The sequence below is a fragment of the Mixophyes fleayi genome, chromosome 1 (assembly GCF_038048845.1).
Source record: "Mixophyes fleayi isolate aMixFle1 chromosome 1, aMixFle1.hap1, whole genome shotgun sequence".
Classification (NCBI taxonomy): Eukaryota; Metazoa; Chordata; class Amphibia; order Anura; family Limnodynastidae; genus Mixophyes; species Mixophyes fleayi.
Genome location: NC_134402.1, coordinates 33,855,621 through 33,870,765, shown reverse-complemented (window position 1 = coordinate 33,870,765; position 15,145 = coordinate 33,855,621). Strand labels below are relative to the sequence as shown.

Genomic DNA, 15,145 nt, shown 5'->3' with positions numbered 1-15,145 from the left:
CCATCCTAGGATCACTTTAGGAACCACTCCCTTCATTCATTTCTAAATTTCAGGATTTCTCCTAAAATTCTGCAGGTTTTAGCCTCAAACACGCAAAAGGCCGTACATTGCAAATCTAGGTCTATCCCCGATTCCCATCACCTCTCAGGCCATGTAAAACAAAGTCATGTGGCGGAGAGAAAATAAAACTCTGCTTCAGTAAATAATCCGCTTCTGAATGTGGCTGCAAAATTAGGTGCATTCATGCGCCCAGCTTCAACTCAGCAAGGGGCGCCCAGACTCACCCAGCTCCTTCCATCAGAAACACGTCCAGCGAAAAATAACACACTATTTTAGAACATTCCATTTTTGAAATCCTAATATATAGCTACTCAGCTCTCCCCATAGCAGGGGAGTTTTAAAAGAGTTCTTACCTGGGAAGCTGGTTTAGAAAACTTCTGGATATAGAGTATGAATAGGCAACGGTCTTAATTTACACCATTATTTTCAGCATTGCAGCAAGGAAAAGCAGGTTCTTCATATCATGGGAAGGAGCCATCATTACTACACTGTCCCTTATGTCTGGGAGTCACAGAGCAGCGGGAAAGTACATTAGTGGGGATGTACACAGGACAAGAATGTTGCAGGGAGTGAAGATGACATCTGGATTACAATCGGAACCCGCATTAAAAGAGCATGAGAAATAGGTTTTTGCTTCTGCATGTTGTAGCAACACCTTTCCTCCTATACTCACAGATTAGGCTATAAAGGCAAAAAGATACCCTTAATCCTGGCAGTGTCCTGGGCAAGTGCACAGGCCCTTCTACAAATACACGGATCCCGTGGCTAAAGTTTCCAACAGGCCCTAATCTGTATAAGCTGCTCACCAGTTTCTCTTCAATGCAGATCTATTCTATGCCAAGACAAATCCTTGCTATGCACCGATTACACGTTCACCAAACTCGCAGATGCCCGACTAATAGATGGTGTTTTGGGATCTCCAGTAAATTGCATCAAATATGCTGAAAATGGTAAAGTTCCAGCAAGTCTGTATCCAATCCATAGAGCAGAACAGAGAGGTCTCCAAGGGCATTTAAGATAAACAGCTCTGATTGGATGGTACAAATGTTTCTGGAAAATACAGAAACGTAAACCAGCAAGGTAAAGGAATGTATTCAGTATAAGTTGCAGATAGGCATTTACACAAAGGAATTTAAAGTATTAGTGAAAAAAACATTTTAACCCAATGTAAGCAGTTCACCTATTCCTGAAGCCGATAACATCCATCCAGTCATTACGGATACACAAAATTTTTATCTTTTTTAATACAATAGTCAAGACCCGATTCATGGGTACAGCTTTGCATTAACGCACTATGTTTCCAACCAATAACGGAGTGGATCTCACTAACCAATGAATAACTACGGCATTGAGCGATCCCGTGGCCACCGGTTGGCTACTATTGGTCTAGGCCATTTATTTTTAGCCACATGTCCATTTTATAAAAAAAAAAACATGGCATAGAATGTCTGGCAGCAAAGGGGTTAGTTAAATACAACAACAACAAAGAAAACATAAATAAAATAAAAATGAAAAGTTGTCTTTTAATCCACAAATATAACTAAAAAAACCACCATACAAACAGTATAGACAAGTCCTTGCAGTGCTGCTCCTTACGAGCGATGAGGGGTAGTCATCTAGCTCGCAATCATTGTGCATACCTGTCTATGGAATAAAAACCAAGGAGACTAGACTCCCTGCAGCACTGTGTACACTTAATGCCAAGTCAGACTGTGGCTTTAAATACTTTCAGTCATTCAAAATAACATTGTGTGCACATATAGGCATATTATATACGTATAATTAATATACATATGCACACACACAGGCGCGCAAACACACCGTATGCATTGGAGTGGTACGAATATGGCCCTTTTTTTTGTACAATACACTTTGTGAAAATATACATCTTAACAGAATTCAAGTAGAAATGTACAAAATTTGTAAACTCATACAGAATTCTTTTGTTTAATTTATAATACACCTTTACAGTTTATAGATACAATAAAATATTTGCAGTTTAATGCTCTAAGATTGTTTGTTTTTTGGCTATTGGACAGTGGTTCGTGGTCTGGAGGCCTCTTCATCATCATCACTGTAGGAGGATTTAAAGCAGACCTAGGAAATGAAGAAGGAGATTGTTAGGGAGACACGTATTATTAATAGCTGCTATTTTCTTGCGCAGATCTTAAAGTTGGCTTCTTAGAACCAGCACACTGCTATAGCCAGCAACAGATTTGCTATTTCTACTGTAGATAAAAATGCAAAAGTCTCGGTTGCACACATTTGCAAATGTATGTTGAAGCCACCCGCCACTCCACGGTGATTTTGCTAAACAACATACATTTGCAAATGTGTGCAACCGAGACTTTTGCATTTTTATCTACAGTAGAAATAGCAGATCTGTTGCTGGCTATAGCAGTGTGCTGGGGGATTTGTCTGTGTTTGTTCCTTCTAGGATAACCCCACCCTTTCATGCACCTGTTATAGCCTATAAATTGATTTGAGCAACTTCCAGTTCTTTATTTCTTAGAACCAGCCCCTAGCGCCAAATATATAAGGGTTGGATGGAAAAGGACATAAAAATCATATTTAATGAGGTTTATGATTGTAAAGGTTACAGTACTGCACTAGGTGCTCCTTCTCGACAAATGGGTTCACTCAATTGACCTCAAGTGACACCAGCCTTGGGCCTCAATTGACCAGGCAGTCGCGTGATTCTGTCAAAAGACTTGTATTCCAGGCATAATTCTCTAATGGCTCATAAAGTACATTATCAGAGGATCCTTAGCTCTGCTTCCTCACAGCACTGGGGTCAAGAGCTCAATTCTGACCAAGGCGAGGAGGAGAGGGCGAGGAGGAGAGGGCGAGGAGGAGAGGGCGAGGAGGAGAGGGCGAGAAGGAGAGGGCGAGGAGGAGAGGGCGAGGAAGAGAGGGCGAGAAAGAGAGGGCGAGAGAAAGAGAAAGCACGTCAGAGCAAGCGCCAGAGCGCAAGTGCAGGAGGATTTTAAGAGACTAAAACTGGTCTCTAGGATAAGGTATATTACTAACACCCTCAAGGAATCTAGGTAAAAAAAAATCTCTAACAACTACCGCACTTTAATCAGGTTGACAATGAAAAAATCTGCCTTTATTGGTAAAGGAAACAAAAACTATATTAGACAAAATTGTCCCGAGCTGAATTTATGGTGGACCCACAGTTGGTGAATACCGGGCCAGCTGTCACATAGCCAAGCGCCATTTTTACTAAACTGCTTTTAAAATCTTGGCACCGCATTATCCAATAGCAATGAGTATGTTTTATCCATTACATATGGTATTTATTGGCACATGTATAGGCTTTTTTACATAGCGAAGAAAGGAGTAGATTTAGCCTGAAATGCGTGAGGTGGTCATGTGGGTTCAGCTCTCCCAGGCTACAACGAAGAATAAAGCCACGAGTATTGCAAACTGGCTTGTGTCTTTTTGGATTGAGCACCTCTGGAAAGTGCCCCCACCCCTGCCAGGGTTTCCAGCAGTGGCCCCACCCCTGCCAGGGTTTCCAGCAGTGGCCCCACCCCTGCCAGGGTTTCCAGCAGTGGCCCCACCCCTGCCAGGGTGTCAGCAGTGACCCCACCCCTGCCAGGGTGTCAGCAGTGACCCCCACCCCTGCCAGGGTGTCAGCAGTGACCCCACCCCTGCCAGGGTGTCAGCAGTGGCCCCACCCCTGCCATGGTGTCAGCAGTGCCCCTTTGTACACGGTTATACTAGTAGATCCTAATACAGTACATAAGATGATTTTTTTTTCCATATGTGATTACATTCATAGTATCCCAGTATGTGATTATATCAGCAGTTCCCATGTGATTAAATACCATTGGTGGCGCTTATATATTATGCACTTTACAGCATTGATGCCCACATAATTAAATGAAAACACAGGTGATCACTCCACAGATTATAACTGGATCACTCACATGATTACGTAAGCGCAGTGTACTGCAGAGATGTACTGTATGGTTTGCGCTTTACTTTATTGTCCTGTTATTTCATGTTATTTTACTGTAATGCTCTGTGCTGCAAACCCGTTGTGACACCATGATAATATTAAATATCAAAATCAACTTTGCCCACATAACCATTCTGCAAGCAGTGCTGAAATAATCAATCATCAAATGCCCAGATGACACAAGGAGCAGCCACAGGATGACACAGAAAAGAGACACTCACTGTCTGTTTTATATTAGCAATGTCCAAATGATTAATTATTAGCAGAAGTGCCCAATACCTAGATTATACCGGCAGTGTCTACATGATTAAATAGCAGTAGTGGTGTCTTGTGCCCACCGCCTAGATATAAAACAGCGCCCACAGGATTAAATAAAGCCAGACGCTTGTCAAGCTGTGCCCATATGATTAATGCTACTAGAGGTGCCCCAATGTCTCGATTATACAAAGCGGTGCTCACATCATTAAATGCCAGCACAAGTGCCCATAGACCAGACTATACCAGCACCGTCTTGCACAGGCCTCCAACAACAATAATATAACTTGAAGTGAATTTCAGGCAGAGGTGACTGGCGGAGAGTCAGGCGCTGAGACGCAGGAAAAGCTGTCAACATAATTGCAGTGTTGTCATTACTGCCGCTATTCGCTGGTGACTTCCATGCCCGAAATCTAGTACCAGCACCACTGCCCAGGTAACGCAGAACGTTACACTGTACTGTAAATAGCAGTTACTGCGTTAGACAGGTTTGGGGGCCCCTCAATGCACTTAGGGCCCCAGTAATTGGCCCTGATTGCCCTTCCAAACACCAGTCCTGCTGACATGTCCACATCAGTCCTGGGTAACTCAATGCCATCAAGCCAGCTGGTATTGCTTAAAGACCTCCAATCGATTTAGCAGCCTCAAAAGAAAAAAAATAATAATACATTCTCATATTAAAAAGCCATTGCTCATGTATTAAATAAAACGGGTCAAGATTAAGGTTTGGAACAATATCTCTGCTTCTTGTTAACGTTGTAGTCTTGATATCCGGTTTAGATAACTACTGATCCTTAGGGGTTTTTTATCCAGATTTTAGTAGATCTGTTTTACTCTTTTTACGATTACAGATATTACGTAAATAATTCAGCGAAGAGAAGAAACCATAACCGACGGTTTTATTTTTAAAGAAAACATAACTATTGGCTTTTGTATAAAATTACAGATACATCTAAAAAGGAAAATGAATTAGTTTTAAATAATTAATCAGCAAGGCAGCGCAAGCTCTTTCAACGCAAATAGAGTGACTCTAGCTAATGAGAGGTTCTTTACGGTAAAAGCAGTAAAGATACAAATAGAAGGTAAAAGAGATAGCTAGAAAAGTGTGTTTATTTAAAGATGCACTATAGGAAGCCTTTCAGTACAGTGTAAAAAAAATAAAATGACATTTCCTGTATAACTAGTACTGAAAATAACATTTGGTTGAAAGTGTCTCACCCCTCTTCTGAACAATCGATGGAAGAAGCTTCTCTTTGGTCTAATGTTCGGTTTGCTCACATCCAAGTCTGGCGACAAGCAGCCGTCTGTCTCATAAACATTGATATCTTTAAAACATTCTGTTTCAATCATCTGAGGAGGAGAAAAGCCGACACTTAGGAGATAGGTAGTAATCAGAAGGAGAACAAGTACTGAAACGGTGTCCTATCCCACAGCACTAGAACTGTCGTTCTGATGCACACCCCACCCTCTTCCCCAATCTGCTATGACATCTCCGTAGGTATCGGAGGAGAACAGACTGATGATGTGGGTGGTGGGAATAGCAGATATAAGGCTGTCAGTGTAGTCTGGGTACTAAGCTGTGAATCTGCCATCTGAGCTGTGCTTATATTACTCATGCACAACTGGACAGTCAGGAAATATATGGAAGTATGACACACTCGTCAATATCCTCAGCCCCCATTATCCAGCTTAATGTATTACAAATCTGGGATGCAGCATGTAAGGCCGAACATGTTTTTTTTTAATGGTGTTTAAAGCATATAGGTCAGTGTAGGACCTGCATATAATGAGGTGTCCTTGACGCTGGGATGCAGGCTTAAATGTTTTGATCAAAATATGAACTAATACCTCATGTTTTCATATTGCTAGATACACACAGATATGCAGTGTAAAGGATAAGCGCTGACAACTGTCTTTTTGTTTTGTATACATATATGGGCGTTTATATTACCACACAGCTGGTACCATATACAATATGGGATATACCGAGCGCGGACTTATTGCCAAGCAGCCGGTACCATATATATTGTGGGATATACCGAGCACTGGCTTGTTTTTTTCTCTGGTTTTAAGTCCACAGTTTGGGCCAAAGTCATTAATGAGTCCAAGACAAAATTAAGGAGTAAATTTGATCCTGGACAAACTATATTACAATACAAGGGGTGTATATTAGTTTATTATTTTGCATGTAAAGAAAATACTGGCTGCTTTTTCATGTAGGACACAAATACTTGATAGCTTTTTTTTTTTACACTGAAATTTAAAGATCATCTAGGACATGCTCTACCCAAACTATATATCTGCCGTCACATTTTACATTTACCTCCCCCCCTCCAATGCAACATGGTTTTGCCCAGGTCCAAAGTTACTCTTTTTTTTTTTTGCTTTGCTTTCCTTAATTACTCAGGTCCCTTCTAGTCAACATTACTTCTGAATGTAAGAGTAAAAAAACCCCAAAACAATATATTTAACAAGTAGTGAAAAACATTACATTACATTCTCCTTCACAGATGAACACATTGAAATAGTATTTATTCAATGTGGATTTTTTTATGCCATGTAGCAATTGCCCCCTAATCTGTTTTGCTATTTACATGAAGACTGACAGAAGTGGCGAATAATAATAAATAATAATAATAATAATAATAATAATAATAATAATAATAATAATAATAATAAAGCAGACACTGGTGTGAGCTTCTATATGAAGATGTAACAGAACGTGCAGTACCTCTTGCTGCCAGGGGATGGAGACACTGCCCGTCACAAACTTAGAATAGAAATCATCGTCCGTGGTGTCCAGGTTGACTCCTTTCACCGTGGAAAACTGCTCAATGTCTAACACGTCCTTGCAATATACAGCACGCGGCTGGAGGAGGGGGGGGAAAGCTTTATTGACAAACTCTGTGACACACAATGACAAAATTACATTAAAGTGCAGACGCACCTTGTCCCCCAAACAAATTAATCATCAAATTTAATTTTTTCTCCGCACAGAAGGGTGGACTGAGGGATTGAGAAAAATAACTGGGGTGAGTTTATGATGTGGGAGACAATTATGTAGAGTGCTGGCACTATATTCTATAACAAAAGCAGACTATATTTAATGTGTGAAACGCGTTGCTGCATACAATAGTCATGGAGGGCAGTGTCCCTTGTGCAGCTCTTAATGATATTTTTGCCATGTGACTTGCAGCAGTTTAATGCGATTGGATGCAGCCTACTGCGATATCCATCCCTGGGTATGTGGATGCGATCAGATTACATTGCAGCGCACTACAATCGTCAGACAATACTCCAGACCAATGCAGCAAAACAACACTCACGCAGCAGGCGCTCAGTTTAATGTGATTAATCCCACAAGACAAAGCATTGTGGGAGCACAGCCATGACCGGTTAATGAGAGCCAACATCACTGTGATTCACCCAGACAATTAAGTTGTATCAGAAGATATTGACCACAAAGTACAGGGATTGGATACTGGCATAGAATGAGGACCAATCAATCAGCCTATGATCAGGACAAATGTCACCCACAACTGGCGGACAAAGCAATCATACAATGACCTTGGGTGTGGACGGTGTACGACCCAGTAATGCTGCCAAGTTTGACCACTACCAATGTAGTGAAATAATGTAATACAAGTCATCAGAATAAAACACACAGCACATGGGATGGATATGTAAAGAGGTTATTATAAGACATCACTAAAGTTCGAGAATTGTCTTTATTCTCAGCTACTTACATCGGGGAAAAATGGGGGCTCCACAATATTGGCTTCCAGGCGTTTGAAGTTGATGTTCCTGAATATCGGATGTTGTTTGACGCCTGCTGCTCCGTCTCCCTTACAGCCCAGCCTCTGCTTGGGGTCCTTGGTGAGTAACTAGGTGGAGATCAATGATCAGTTTTATCTTCAGTAATTTGGATATTTAAATACATGTCAGTTTATTTCTCCAAATGTCACAATACTATGAAATTAAAGTTCTGTCATTTGCTCCGTATATAGAGAGCTGCCCCAGGCTGCCGTCTGGATGTCGCATGTAATCAAGTATTACAGGAACCTATTCATCTAGATTCATCAAGACTCTGGATTCTGAGAAGACTTTCTGTGTTCTTTCCCGTAACCTCTTTGCAACATAAGCATTATAGTCTATGTGACACTTTTGTCATATCCCCTTTCATGTACAACTCTACAGATTAGGTTGGCTCTATACACTTAAATTGTAATAAAATTCATAAAATGATATGAATTCCTACTTGCTTTCTAGGACACTTCTGCTGGCTCAATCCAGACATAAATGAATATACTGCCAGACTAGCGGAGCATGAGAACTTGATTGACCCAGGTTGGAGAGGTTAGTTTATACCCACGTGGCTACGCTAAGTGGCAGCATGTGTCAGGTACCACAAATCGTGGGCGTCCTAAGTCTGAAGCCCCCACCAAACTGAGACATATAACAAAGTGCACTTACTATCGCAACGAACACACAAACATGCAGGAAACGAAACATGGAGGTATAGGTCCAGATACAAGGATTTCCATCATGGGTGAAATTAAAACATAAATGCAAAATAAGTTTGCCTTCCAGAAATCCATCCGCTCCAACAGGTCCCCTGATATTTACTATGGATCGGTCGATGCCACGGTGGGCTTTTATCATACTGGCAGTGTGTTTTGTTGATGAGGGCCGGGAGTGAGGACTCCCCTGACCACAGCGAGCATCGGGTTGGGTTTAGCAGCACAACACAAGTCAGTCCCTTTTTACGTTTCTATTTAGCTTATTTACCAAACACCCAAAACTGAATTTTCCGGTTTGGGTGGAATTGAGGCAAAGAAAAAAAAGAAAAAATATATGTTGTCACTAACAGCACATAGTACGAGCACTGGTGATATTCTTAGTGAGAAAAATGGAGGAGACAGAGTTTGGAATTCTAAAGCTGGGTACACACTACAGAAATTTCAACCAACTTTTTATGCCGAGCGATTTTACATGTGATCGATGGTCCGATCTCTTGGTCCATGGACTGCATACACACTGGCCTTGTTTAGGACGATAAAGGGAAGAGCGGACATCCCTTTAGCGACTTTTTACAGCCATGTTGTCGTGAGCAATGACTGCAATTTCATACTCACTGTTGTGGATCGGTCGGAAGTTTATACACAACGGAAACGAGATTGGAACGAAAATATTAAATGGTACGACCAACCAAATGAGGCGACAATCGTCCATTTGGGCAGACTTTCGAGCATCGTGTCACTGCACACACTGACCCGACTTTTGAACGAGCGGTCGTATGTCGGCTGATTTAGCCGATTATTGGACGAAAACCCTGTAGTGTGTACCCAGCTTAACACAACAAATCCTTTCAAGTTAATGAGATCAAGACTAATAATCAGTAGTGAGCTCCCCAGCCACTTCAAAGCACCAAAATGCTGCCTAACGCTTATCTAAAAGAGCCAACACTTTACATAGAGATAAATAAATTGGCGCAACAACATGAAATAGCGCCAGTACGTTTAACGTTACTAGACTAATAAAGGGGCTACCAAGATTTTGTACTGTGAGCTTTTCATTTTCTGGAAGAGGTGCAATGAAAGGCCTAACTCACTAACCAGGAGGTACAAGCTATAGCTGGACCCAGTATGGCCTGATTCTAGCAGCTGTACGGATTACAGGGAAGGTTTACAGGACCAATAAGGCGATAAAATATGTAGAGTCAGACCAGTAAAACCAGCACAAGAATCATATTAAACAAAAAAACACCACCCAGGCCTCATACATTATTTCAGTTCAATTCCTGACAAAAAGTTTTTACTTTCCCCCACGACTCTCCCCAATACATCATACTTGATTCAGTGGGAGACTGGTGTATATAGTGTCAATGTAAACCTTTGCTCTATTGTTTTGTATAGATTTGTTTCTAGAGCGTTTTTTTTTTTTTTTTTTGCAGTATATTCAATTTTAAATTGCAATTGAACATTGTTTTTTGACAACTGTTTGCCAATGTATGAAAACCTTCCTTTTATGTTGCAAAGTACTTCGCCTGGAGGAAGCGGTTTCCATTTGCACACTCCACTTCCTAAACACTTTATTAAACACTTCAAAAAAATGGCAAAATTAAGATTTGCAAACTTAAAAAAAAAAAACAAAACATCCCAGCAGGCTTCAAAGAGTACATATAATTAGCATTATTGTGTATTTTATCAATGTGGGTAACTATGGATGTAAGTGCATTAGAAGTTCCTGCTTCATTGTGCATTTATATGCTAGACGTGGCGTCTATATGGCACAAATAAAGGAAGGTTTAGGTCAGTGTTGGCTAACCTGTGACACTCCAGGTGTTATTAAACTACAAGTCCCAGCATACCCTTCCAGCAATAAGCTGCTATATATTGGCAAAGCATGCTGGGACTTGTAGTTTCGCAACACCTGGAGTTTCACAGGTTAGAAAACACTGGTTTAGGTCCAGCTATTAATACCCTCTGCAAGAGGCCAAACAATGGAGAAGGGGAAAGTTGAACTTTAGCAGAATATCTTCACGTTTCCACGTGCACCCACCATCCTGCAGATAGATTTGGCATCTTCTGAGAATTTACTTGAATACTCCTCTTCGTCCTCCTTCACCCGTCGGTCTACCTCATCTCGTTTCACTTTCTCCTTCCTTTTTCTGAAGGGCGACTGACCTTGGATCATTTCATAAATAAGGCAGCCAATCCCCCACCAGTCTGGGCTGAACGTATAGCTTTCATTGTTGATGACTTCTGGTGCTGAGGAAACAACCAGATGTTAAGAGCAATCATCCCAGAGACCACCAACATTTCAATTACTGGCTTGCCCTCAACCAATATGGAGGGTGTGGACATAGCTGAGACAATTGCCAACCTCAGTAGAGCTAAAGAATCAGGGAAACAATGTGATGAAGAGTACATAATCTATTATTTATGTCTCATTTTATCATATATAATCAGGATTCAGCCATAGTGGAATTAGAAATGGACTGTGCACATAAAAATCCTTCCCCACTTGTTACTGTAGAACTTGATTACCAGAGAAACAGGTTTAGAGTAGTTGGTCAAATTAACATATGAATGCTGTGAGTGGTTCCTATGAAAGGTAGTCTCCGCCCACAAGAGGGGGTTTACACGTGACACATAGGAAGAAGGGTCTCTTCGTGTTCTGTTCCCAGCCCGACTCTAGACATGCGGCTGTAGCTTCTAGCTGGACATGCAGGCAAGTAATACCCCATTCATACTGCACCAAAAACCCGGGTTTTTGCAGAGGCACGCTGAAAAACCCGGGTCTTGGTGCAGTATGAATAGTCCAACCACAAAATCCCGGGTCTAAAATCCCGGGACTTCGACCCGGGATTTTGCGAGGGGTAATTCCCGTGTTGGACCCCGCTCGCCTGCAGTATGAATGGTGCAACCCGTGTAATTCCCGGGTCTCACCATTCATACTGTAAAAAAAAAGAAAAAAAAAAGACTAGAAATGATGTCATTTTAGTACCCAGAGGTCCCCCTGACAGCCGGCAACACACCGGAGACACCGCTGGCTGAAAATAAGTTAAGTAAACATTACTTATGTATTTTTTTTTAATTAAAATCTTTTTTAACACTTTTTTTTTTTCTAAAACCCGGGTCGGGCAGGTGCAGTATGAACCCGCCCGACCCGGGAATCTTCTTATCTATACTGCCCTGTGCCCCGGGGCGGCAGTATGAAAGTGGTATTAGTTACCTCATGGCCTCCACAAGCCCCAGCTAGTAGGATGTCTGAGGGCCTTGGGCCCTGACTAGCAGGATAGATGTTAGAATGGGGTTTGTGAATGGAATGAATGAAAGGTGAGTGTGAGCTGGAAACATAAACGTTATAAATGTTGTAATGTGTTGTTGAACGGAAGATGGTCGAATTTGGACGCATATGTGTAGAGTATATAAGAATGAATGATCATTTATACAGACGGTAAATGTGTTTTTGAATGGAAGTGTCTGAGTTTAGTACAAGAGTTATTTGGAGCTTGAGTTGGTTTTAATAGTGAAGACTTTGGTTTGGTATGGACAGTGTTACATAACTGCACGCCTTGTAATAATGTTGCAATGCTGTGTAGATATTACATAGGTGTTAGACTGATTTGTGTGTAATTGTGTAGTCTAATAAGAACTGGGCCCTGTTGCTATGAAAGCTGCACTGGCCGTAAATTAGGACATTACAAACACGTGTTATTAAGATGGCTGACAATGCGTTGACTCCTGTAATGCGGTACAATTCTTGGAGTTCCTGTTTTGTTTGAGATAGAGCGTTGGTTTAAATGGAAGCATTTGTGTTATTCATGGTTCTGTGTTAGTTTAATGTTGTAATGGAGTTTTGTTAGGTTATCCGAGTGGAATCAGATAAAAATGGAGTAAGTGAAATGGTCATGGAAGCATTTGTGGTTTTGGCAAAGGTTATTCCTGGAAGGCTGAAGGAGATTGCAAATGTTGTGTAATAGAAGTGATAGCAAGTGATTGGATTGTTGAGGAAGTGGACAGATTGTTAAATATAACGTTTTGTTAGACTGTTGGTTTAAAGGGTAGTTTGTAACTCTGAATTTCTGAAATAATGTGGTTTATTGCTGGAAATGTTGGTGTAATATGGGAGCAACGTGAAATACCATTTGCTTAGAGCAGGCCGAGTTTCAGACAATAGAAAAAATGTATCTAGAATCTGGCATGCTTATAAAATGGCTGCCATCTAGAAAGTCTCATGTGAATGGATGTGGATAGTGAATAATGGCTGTTGGACTCTGTGAGAATATTTGTAAAGGTTAATATGTATGCTTGGGTGTGTGTCTCTCTCTTCCCCACAGGTCTCCCCCTGCACACACACAATGCATTCACACATCTAGAACAATAGGTAAGCTTCACAAACACACACACACACACACACACACACACACCTTCAGACAATAGTTAGTCAAAATACACACACAATGACATATATTTCTATAACTGGCAATAAATGTAATATATGGCACCAAAATCTATGCTTTGTGTAAAATATTGTTACACTTTATACTGTTTTATAATATATACATAAGTTTTACAATTAGAATGTTAATAATACAACACATTTTATATGAAACTATATTGTGTGTGTAGTCTTTCTTGAAGATATGAGCATAAACTATTATATGAATATTGACCCTGTGGATTCAAAGGAAAATAAGAATTATATTTCTTAGGTTAATTTAGATCTACCTTTGCGAGGAGTCGGTTGACGGTAATAGTCATATATTATGGTATTAAATGGTCCTACATACATTTGCCAGATTATTAAGGAGATTAAAACCCCAGAAATCCTTTTACAAAATGGTTATAATGTACAAATATGACATACTATCAGCAACCATCACAGAACACATATAGACTCTGGTATTCCAGTGACACTACATCTGAAAGGGCAGCTAATGAATATCACGGAGGTAATGATAATAGACATTTTTGCTTTCTCAGCCCCTAGAAAATAGTTCTGAAGTTTTGAAAGGTTAGGATATGCCAATCTATTAAAAGGTTTGATAATACCCAGCCAGAATCTGATAAGAGTTTGGAAAAAATAGATAATGAGTCAGAGGGCCGTTATCAACTGAGAAAAAAAATTAATGGCTGAAGTTTGGTGTAAACTGATCACTGAATAGTGATAGCAAAAATGTTTTTCTTTTAATGAAAGCGCAATATCTGTCAGGGCCCTCACATTCCAAAAGCCTCTCGAGGTTGCAATTTGTCCTGGGGTCAAGTGTAAGTAAATTATCACTATAATGTTTGATGCTGCTAATAAAATAATTAAAAGAAAAATCTCTCCCTCCCTCCACGTCTATATCTCGCTCTCCCTCTATCACTATGTACTTTAATTCCACATTATCAAGTGCAAATGAGGCATGCCCACTAATCCAGCATCATCAGAAGATTCTAAATAACACCATATAGAATGTTCTATGAGGAATGACTGGTATCCACATACATAAAGAGGTAACATAGATGCTATGCCCATCACACAACATCTCAACTGTTCACTCCAGTGATTGGCCGATCTAGTTTAGCCAATCAGATGAGCCCAGCAGGTCCCTTGAGATGCTCATACTGCAGATACGTTTAGGCTTTATTTTGTTAGGTGTGGTGTATACAACAACCTACTAAGAAAAATGACAATAGTATACATATCTTTTGGTGGGGTGTATGAAAATATACTTTGATAATGTTGACCGATAAGTCTTCTGTACTTTTTCAAGAACGCCCTAATAGGACACTATGTGGGTTGAGCATGCACTCTATGAATTCACTAGCGAAACCATGATTTGACTATGCTCACTCACTGTTTCATATTACAGAGCATGTACAAGACTCTGACCATGAAAATGTGCTCAAATACTTTACATGTTTCGGACTGTTCAGCAGAACACTGCACCCCGGCCAGAGCTTCTCAGCTCTTCCTTCACAAGCTAATTGAATATTTACTTATTAATCAGTAGAACCGACAGGCAGAAATAAGTCTTTCAGCATTAATATTTTATTGGACATAAGAGCATGAAAATCTCCAACACCAAATCAATATAATTAATATTTATTTTTAATCACCCACTTTTAAATGGATTTTGGACTAAAATGACTTTGTTCAACAACAATATAAAACCTCAGGCGCTATTCTGAATGCTGCGTTCACCCGTTCATGAAGCACTAATGCAGCCAAGCTTTGGGAACATGGATGTGTGTGTAAACACACGTGTTTAAGAAAACACGACGATGCATCAACAATTCCAAAAAGTCTAATTTCTAAAAACACATATAGACTGAAGACCCTCTTTACAAGTCAATCATTGAGCCCAAAGCC

The 15,145-nt window shown here is 40.4% G+C and overlaps 1 protein-coding gene across 4 annotated transcripts in view; it reads right to left on the bottom strand.

Annotated features, from left to right (window-relative positions):
* Positions 1 to 1,979: 1,979 nt before the first annotated feature.
* GRK4 (G protein-coupled receptor kinase 4) overlaps positions 1,980 to 15,145 on the bottom strand; it is a 161,736-nt gene continuing 148,570 nt past the window's right edge. For all 4 annotated transcript variants that reach the window (XM_075194343.1, XM_075194344.1, XM_075194342.1 and 1 more), the window contains 5 exons: positions 10,844 to 11,052; positions 8,029 to 8,166; positions 7,014 to 7,151; positions 5,501 to 5,632; positions 1,980 to 2,157 (listed from right to left, as the gene is read on the bottom strand). In XM_075194343.1, coding sequence (XP_075050444.1) covers positions 2,089 to 2,157; positions 5,501 to 5,632; positions 7,014 to 7,151; positions 8,029 to 8,166; positions 10,844 to 11,052 — 686 coding nt within the window. In that variant the 3' untranslated portion in view covers positions 1,980 to 2,088. The remainder of the gene's footprint in view (positions 2,158 to 5,500; positions 5,633 to 7,013; positions 7,152 to 8,028; positions 8,167 to 10,843; positions 11,053 to 15,145) is intronic.